Raw genomic sequence first — 8,195 nt, 5'->3', positions numbered from 1 at the left:
GGTTTTTTTTTTTATTTGAATTTAATATGTAAATTGACAAAAAAAAAAATATTTTTCACTTAAATTTCTTGCGTAAAACCGGTTGTAAGTGTTGCTGTGTTAGCATGATTTTTGTAGTTAGTATCAATAATTTATTGCTTACATACAGTTATTTGTTGCAGCAAATGCTGCTTCTTAAATCGTTTTTAGTTAAATATTCATTTACTTGCATTTATTTTTTATTTTCAAAAACTTATCACAAAATTTATTGGGCGGAATTTTAGCGTGTACGATACATAATATTATGTAATGAGCAGAAGACGAAGAAGAGTATTAATTTATGTGAAACCTAAAGAAATTAGAATCATATTTGTACATACATACATATGCAATTAGATATGTATGTATGTATGTACGAAACTTTAAAATGAGTATACATATATATGTACATATGTACGAGTTTGAGAATGTGATAACCAACTTCTTAGTCTCTAATTTGCTGTAACTTTTGACTTTTATTAATAGGTGTGTGTATGTGTGTGTGTGTTTTTTTTACTTATAATTCTTAACTTTTTTTCACTTGCTTTCCTCTAATTTTCTACACTTTATAAGCTTATAAGCTAATGACGGCATAAAAATTCAACCAAGAAAATTAATCGTATTACGAGCAGGATCTATGTATGTACATAGATGCGTTTCTTCGCTATTTTTTGCGCTTGCTTTTTCCCTTTCTTTGGAATTGGTATAAATGGTAGGGGAGCTGGCGCCGGCGCTGGCGATGTGTAGGTGTATATGTGTAGGTATGTAGGTATGATGCATTTTTATTTACTATATTTGTTTGCAGGTTTACACACTTGTTTGTTTGCCGTTTTACCTTCTGACAGTTTTTGCTTTTCTATTAAAATGAAAATAACATTCTTTACGATTTCTATTCGATTCTGGATATTTTTTAATTTAAATTTCTTAAATTTTGCAAATCTGCATAAGCATTGCAGCAAACTTCTTTTAATCAGCTCTTTTATTTTTCTACTTATTCCTTATTAGATACTAACAATATGTACTTTGCAATGGCAGCATTCAAAGTGTAAGCCGAATGCAAATCTGCGCATGAAAACCGAGCAATATAAATTTGAGAACAAAGTTTACGTTATCTGAGGTTGAGTGTGAGAAAATGAGCTAAACTATTTGTTTTTTGTTTAAATTTTCATCTTTTACTTATGCTGTTTTGTCTTTATATAAAAATCAATTTCAATATAAAGTTAATTTTTTTCTTATCGCAAGCACTTTTAATTACCTACATATACATATTTTTCGTTTTGCATTCTCTACGCGTTTTTATGTAAATACAAAGGTTACTTGACTCTACATCAATGCTTGTTCGTCTTGCTCTTCTTCTTCTTCTTCTTTGTTTTATTATATATGTATGTATGTATGTACTTATGTAAATGTAGCTGTTTGCTTTATATATATGTATGTTGTATATTTTTACTTGTGTAAAGTAATGCTTTAAGTAAATGAAAATCATAAGTTTGAGATATCATTTCTTACTTAACACTCTGGTGTTGCTTCACCTCTTGCACTCGTTGTTCGGTCGCTTTTGGCTACATACATACACACATATGTATGTATGTATGTATAAGAAATCCCAATTTATCTGCTCCAAATCATTCCTGCTGTTGAGCGTTTTTTTTTTTCAAAACTCTGCCACCATTAAGTTTTATTTCGCTTAGAATACCAGCATTTGATCGGCACTTCCTTCCGCACTGTCATCGTCGTCGGTATCCTCATCTTCATCGTCGGAGGTGAGCGATGAGGCATTATTCACAACAGACTCTGTGTCAACAAAGGAAATAGAGAAAGAAGAAAAGAAAATAAAAATTACCTTGTAGTGAAATGGGAATGCCGAGAGCTAAAAAGTTGTGCTGGCACATTAGTTAGTCAGTTTGACAGATTTGATTGGCTTAAAAGTTAAATTCGATCTACCCAATGCGGCGGAAGAGCACTATTTTTACTTCTGTACGAAAGTATGTACTATGTGTACATGAATGTATGTATGAATTAGAGGTTTACGCCGACGGGCTTTGCGGCGGCGACGCCGGCGCTACTGCCCATAAGGCAGACTCCATGAGGCTAGTTATCTTATCATGTCATCTCGTCAGCGTTAGGCATTCGCCATGCCAATCCAGAATATAGTTCTACTTAATTCATTCTTGAATTGGTTTTTGAATTTAAATAGGGGCAGGGCTGAGGTATATACTAGAGATGGGCACGGGACATCGGGACTCGCGAGGGCCACGTACTAATTTCAAAATGGCCGGGATGCACGGTGTCGGGAAGGTCTTTAATAATTTTGCGGGCGGGACGGGGCTCCCGATAAAAGTTGCAACCTCCGAGAATTCAGAAAATTTTCTTTAAAAACGTCTTATGAAATAAGCACTTTTTTATGTTTTATTGAGACGAAAACGAAATAACCGAAGATGCCAGATCTTTCATTGTTTTCGTTATTATTTGAAATTAATTTGAAATATGAATTAATCTTAGATAGATTTAGTCCCGTGCCCATCCCTAGTATATACATACATACATGGTTCTCTATGTTCTCTACTGATCTATAAAACAAATGAAAAATTAAGTTAATGGATTAATTTTTGTCGCTATTACAAATTTTTGAAATAATCTTATTTGCCGTTAAGTTAAATTACGGAGTTGTTACGATTTTTTTCGGATTGTGGATTGAAAACAAGGGCGGTCTACTTTTTACCAACAGTTTAAACCATCAACCAGAACGGGCCTTTTGACCCACTGTTTAAAAAGTCGCTTATAGATGGTTAAAATTTCCACTAAAATATTAAGCACCAAATTTTTCTAATCATAACCGAATGTAATGAAAAATAATACTAATTTTTACCAAAAAGCGTGAACTTTTATCCATTAAACATTGCGATGCGATGGAGCAAAACCTTCCTGGGTTTTGATCACCACTTAAGAATGCTAACGCGATTTTCACACAACCATCTATGCAGTACTTGTATACGTATGTGGGACCTCAGAATAAAATAACTTACGAATGTAAAAATTAGCCAAAAAAGGTTTTTTTACACGATTTTATTAGATTTAGCACGACTAAAAAAAGCCCCTTAATCGAAATTTTAATGAAAAAATTTTTTTGGGTGACATAATAATTGTGGCGAACTAGCGGCGAAAATAAAAAATTAAGGTATATTCCAAAGCGAATCTATAAAATGTGGTGCTACCGGCGAATTTAGATTTTCGCTACGATTGTACTGATTGTTAAAAAGATGTGTTCGTTGTAAATTGTTGTATTACGAATTCGCCTTGTTTACAACAAACACATAATGTTGACAATCTGCAAAACTGCAGCGAAAATCTAATTCGCCGGTAACACCACCTTGTATAGATTCGTCTTGGCATCATCACTGGCGCATTTTCGCCGTTGGATTCGTCGGATCTGTCAAAATATTGTGAATGTTACTGCCATCCCTAAATCGGCGCCTCAAGCGCCAAGCAACTGTCAAAAATCCTCATGCCTATACAATTTGTATGAAGCATCCCACAACAACGCGGCCTTAACGACGAGCAAATGGAATTTTAATTTTTAACAGGGCGTTACGTGTTGAAGTTGGTTGCAGAAGACGGAAAGAAAGAGAAATGACAAAAAGGTGAAAGAGGAAATGAAAATAAAAACGAGAGGACTTGAGAAAAATGTCAAAAATTACGCCGCGTTGATTTGGGGATAGCGCGCGCTGACACTCGTTGACAAATGGAAAACGCAACGCTTAGCGCTCCAATTTAGGGACGGCACTTATTTACATTCGCTTCGCCAAAGACATTCGCTTCACAACTCATAAAACCGTCAACTTTTCAAAATCTGTTTAGGGAATTTTCCTTTCTAATTTGTTTTCATAGCAGGTTAAGTATGTCTATTTTTGTATTGTTGTACATAAAAACTTAATAATATTTTTTTTTTTTGTATGAATAATTTATTTTAATTAACCTTTTTTCTATGTAATTCAGGTCCTTTTTTACACAGTTTTTATTAGACGCGGGTTTGTCTGGAACGTATAAAAACAGAATAAAGTATATATCACTATTCAATATAAAAAAATGTCGCCATTGTGACTAACTCTGTGGTCATTAAATGCTCATAATAAGCAACTCAAAGATCAACTAAAGCGTTCCATATGTTTTGCGTAATTTCCAAAAGCATAGATATTTGGCAAATCTAACCCATGCTTGTTGCCACTTAAACATATCATCTGTGAATATAATTGTAAACTTTGGATAATTCGAGTAACTTGTATGCCGGCACACTTGCATACTTGCGTAGTTTGTACTTCACCCATAAACTTGTGGGAAATCGGCAATCAGCAAGTCACTTGTGCCCCAGCAATATTTCCTTGGCACAAATCACTTTCAATGCAGAAGGGACATTTAATATTGGCAGCGTTATTCACCTTCGGCACCATAAGCCTACTAATTAAAGCCCAAGCGGCTAGTGGACAACAAGACAGCTGCTGCCAGCCATTGCCAAGCAATTAACTATGCAAGAAGTTTAAACTCGAAAGTTTTGCAACTGCCAACCCATGCTCTTAAGCAAGCTCGCATACTTAAAACTTTCTTTGGAATACTAAGTATGCAGCCATGCGGATTTTTTCTTTGTTTTATAGTTATTTGTAAAGTCATGTTCTTCCATTCACACATACCTACATACATACTCGCTAACTCTATAAGCCAATCGAATAACATGCCTATCTACTTACTAACCAATTTACCTGTGCCTTGATGTGAACAAATGAATTTACAAATTTGTCATGCAACAACTTACCACAGTTGGGTTTGCCTCGGGTGCGTGTGTTGGCGAATTCGACTCCATGCTTGTCCACACACCAGCATACGCCGACGGAGTTGTGACACTGGGTAGGCTTATAGAAGCCCTGAACATCGCAATCCGGTGCATAGGCGCCTTAAGTACGACAAAGTAGGCGATAGAGGAATTGACAAGGGAAGCATTAAACCGTAATTAGATTTGTATGTTAAAATTATTGCGGAAGTTGAAAGTGGCTTTTTGATTAGATATATAAAATATATAAAGCACAAGCGGATAAAAAAATGTTGTAATTAAGATTAACAACTAAAAAGCATTAAAGTGTGCTTAGAAGTAAAAGGAAAATATATTTGAGAAAGTAATATAAGTAAATACAAGTATATATGTATATGTGTAAGTAGTATAACTGGAAAATTTTGAAAAAAAATTTAATAAGCTCGATTTAAAATTAATGGTAATTCGGGTTGTACATTAAATATTTAAATATTACTAAGCGTATTCGAAAGCGTCTTAAAATCTCTATGCATTTATGTACAAAGTTCTGAAAAGTGAAAGCGCCATAATGCAGTGTAAAGTGCCAAAAAGTTTAAGCTTCAAAACAATTGTTTAAAAATTTTACTAAATTTATTTTGAGTGTGCGTGCGTATTATGTATGTAGTGTAGTTAGTGGTATTTCAACAAGAGTTTTCATATATGCATATACATACCTACATAAATAGTATCTATATAAAATATAAGTTTTTTTTGCCTTTTATCCTGCACTAATTGAAAGAAGGAAATCAACACGATATCAATATTCGATCTGGGGTCTGTAACACAAAGTTTATAAATGCAACAAGTCTACAAGTTATTATACTATTTGTTAAACTTGTAACTATCAGCGAAATATTCTACACTTGTAAATGTACCTTCTACAAGCATTTGTAGATGCATTTCGATTTGCACTTTAATATACAAATTTTGAATAGCCTTGATTTTGTTATTTACAAGCTAGAGCTCTTGTTAAAAATTGACTATCCGGCTACTCGGTTAGTCGACTAGTCGATTAGCAACTTTTTTGCGGGTTGATAGTCGAATTGCAATAATTCGATTAATTGCGCGCATTCGACTAACCGCTCACTATCGAGTAGACTAACCGAAATGATTCGAATAGTGATAGTTTTTCACCAGAAATTCGACTAGTTGTTTGTGAGCGGTTAGTTGAGAAAGGCGAAAAGAATCGGTTAGTCGATTATTTTTTGAAGTCAAAATAAAAAAATATATATTTGACTAAAAATGCATATTATATTCGCGCTAAAAATTAATTTAAAAACAATATTAACAAAAAAGTTTTGATGGAGATTTTAGTAGCGTGTAATGTCTTGTAACGTGACGACAGATAAAAAAGCAGGACAAATTTTTGCATTTTGGAACTTGGAAAATTAACCTCAAATATTTCAAATACTACTTCAAATAGTGTTGATCAAGTCCGAGAGTTTTCAAATCTTGACGGTTTCGTTTAATTTTATAACATTTTGTCATGCCAAGCCAGATGGGAATGGCCATATATTTGCACCTTTCCTCAGCCATATTAAAAACCAAGGAATGAAACCGATTCAAAATAACGTTTCGGTTTGGGTTTCGGTTTTGCCAAGTGTTTCGGTTTCGGTTTTGGTTTCGTTCTTCAAAATTTATTTCGGTTTTGGTTTCGGTTTCGCTCCGGTTTCGGTTTTTCACAGAAATTTTGTTAATATTATTTAAATCACAATGTCTTAAACGTTGAGGAAAGAAAATCGAAAATTACAGTTCACTGATAATATCAACACTAGGTTCTTTCCCTAACAATCGGGACCGGATTTGGTAATTAGAGAATAAGAGAAACATTTTCTTTCAAAAATGGAACAAAGTTCAGAAGTACGGAAACGCAAAAACCCACATTTCGTGCCCACAAGTCGAGAAACAGCTGATTCGCGTTGTTCTTGTTTTTGTCACTTATACCATGTTCTGACCGACATCGGAAACATGTTTTAGTTGCTAAAACTTTTTTTTCGATTATTTATCGAAGTGGAAGTCATATTTTATCATCTTTAATACGCCATTTCGGATTTATTGTTAATTGCCTGGCCAAAGCAAAATAAGAATGAAAGTTAAAGGTTGTAAATGAAAAGAAAATGAAGGAAAAATGTTTTTTTGTTGTCGGTCAGAACACGGTATTAAATGCAAACACTTGGAAATTGAATTTTGGTTTCACAAATTTGATTTTAAGTTCATAGATTGAAAATACATCAACAGGCCATTCACTTTTCCTTAAAAGCACCAAGTAAATGCAGGCAACATGTAAACACAATACAGCTGATATGCACTTTGACACTTTATCCATTTTTACTCGGAGAAAATTTCGGGCTGTTTCGGGCAGGAAGAAGAATACACTTACGATCGAATACGCTCGAATTTTCGCTCTCTATTACCCATTTTGTTGAGTACAGGCATGATTTCTGGGCTATTTTGGGCACACGCGGGATCTCGCATTGCGTACGGGAAAGAAACTACTTAAATATAATTAATCGATTATCGATTCACAACAACAAAGTCATCAGCAGATTTTTGCGAAAGTTACCTTGCCATACTTATTTACTACTTAACAAGAATTTTAGCAAAATGTTGCTGATTTTGGTTAAATAAATCATTTATTTCAAAGAAATTTTTATTTATTTATTATTTTTGTAAATTTCTGGAAACCGATTGAAACCTGTGATTGAAATGGTTTCGGTATCGTTCCTTTTCAGGTCAAGATAACGGTTACGGTTTCGGTTTCGGTTTTGAAAAACGAAACGGTTTTAAACGGTTACGGTTTCGGTTTGGGTTTCGGTTTCATTCCTTGTTAAAAACTATTTTTATTATAAAGTACAATATATTATTAATAGCATTAACTTTGTAATGCACCTTTACGATTCGATACGATACAAGGGTTCTGGTACTCGATTCCAAAAATATCGTTTGAAAACTATCGCTTAAAAAGTATCGGTATCGAATGGAAAAGATATTGATATGGTATCGTATCGAAATTCCTTGTCCCTATTAACAAGAGCTCTATTACGAGCATTTGTTTTCGGCGGACATATAGCTCTTGCGGTGAAAAATAACACATATATTATTAATTTAATACGGCTGCAAGGCAAACAATATTGAAAAAAGTTGCATTATTAACAAAAAGTGAAAGAAAATAAAGAAATTCTATCTTCAAGCACAGTTTCACACTGTTCTTGATTCAGTCTGAACCTGAGAAAGTACTCATTCTCTCTCGATACCGATACACTTTCGGTTTTCACTTTAGGAAGCACTTGACCACATATCGACAGAAAAATGGTATGCTAACGGCAAAATACATACT

The 8,195-nt window shown here is 33.9% G+C and overlaps 1 protein-coding gene across 1 annotated transcript in view; it reads right to left on the bottom strand.

The window, feature by feature from the left end:
- Positions 1 to 1,298: 1,298 nt before the first annotated feature.
- LOC118738162 (proteoglycan Cow) overlaps positions 1,299 to 8,195 on the bottom strand; it is a 51,832-nt gene continuing 44,935 nt past the window's right edge. The window contains exons 9-10 of the mRNA XM_036469087.1: positions 4,826 to 4,963; positions 1,299 to 1,812 (exon numbers count right to left, since the gene is read on the bottom strand). Of these exons, the coding sequence (XP_036324980.1) occupies positions 1,706 to 1,812; positions 4,826 to 4,963 (245 nt within the window). The 3' untranslated portion in view covers positions 1,299 to 1,705. The remainder of the gene's footprint in view (positions 1,813 to 4,825; positions 4,964 to 8,195) is intronic.

The sequence above is a fragment of the Rhagoletis pomonella genome, unplaced genomic scaffold (assembly GCF_013731165.1).
Source record: "Rhagoletis pomonella isolate Grant_MI unplaced genomic scaffold, Rhpom_1.0 Rhpom_scaffold_00004, whole genome shotgun sequence".
NCBI classification, from domain to species: Eukaryota; Metazoa; Arthropoda; class Insecta; order Diptera; family Tephritidae; genus Rhagoletis; species Rhagoletis pomonella.
The sequence above is the reverse complement of the archived record's forward strand: the minus strand, read 5'-3'. Positions and strand labels throughout refer to the sequence as shown.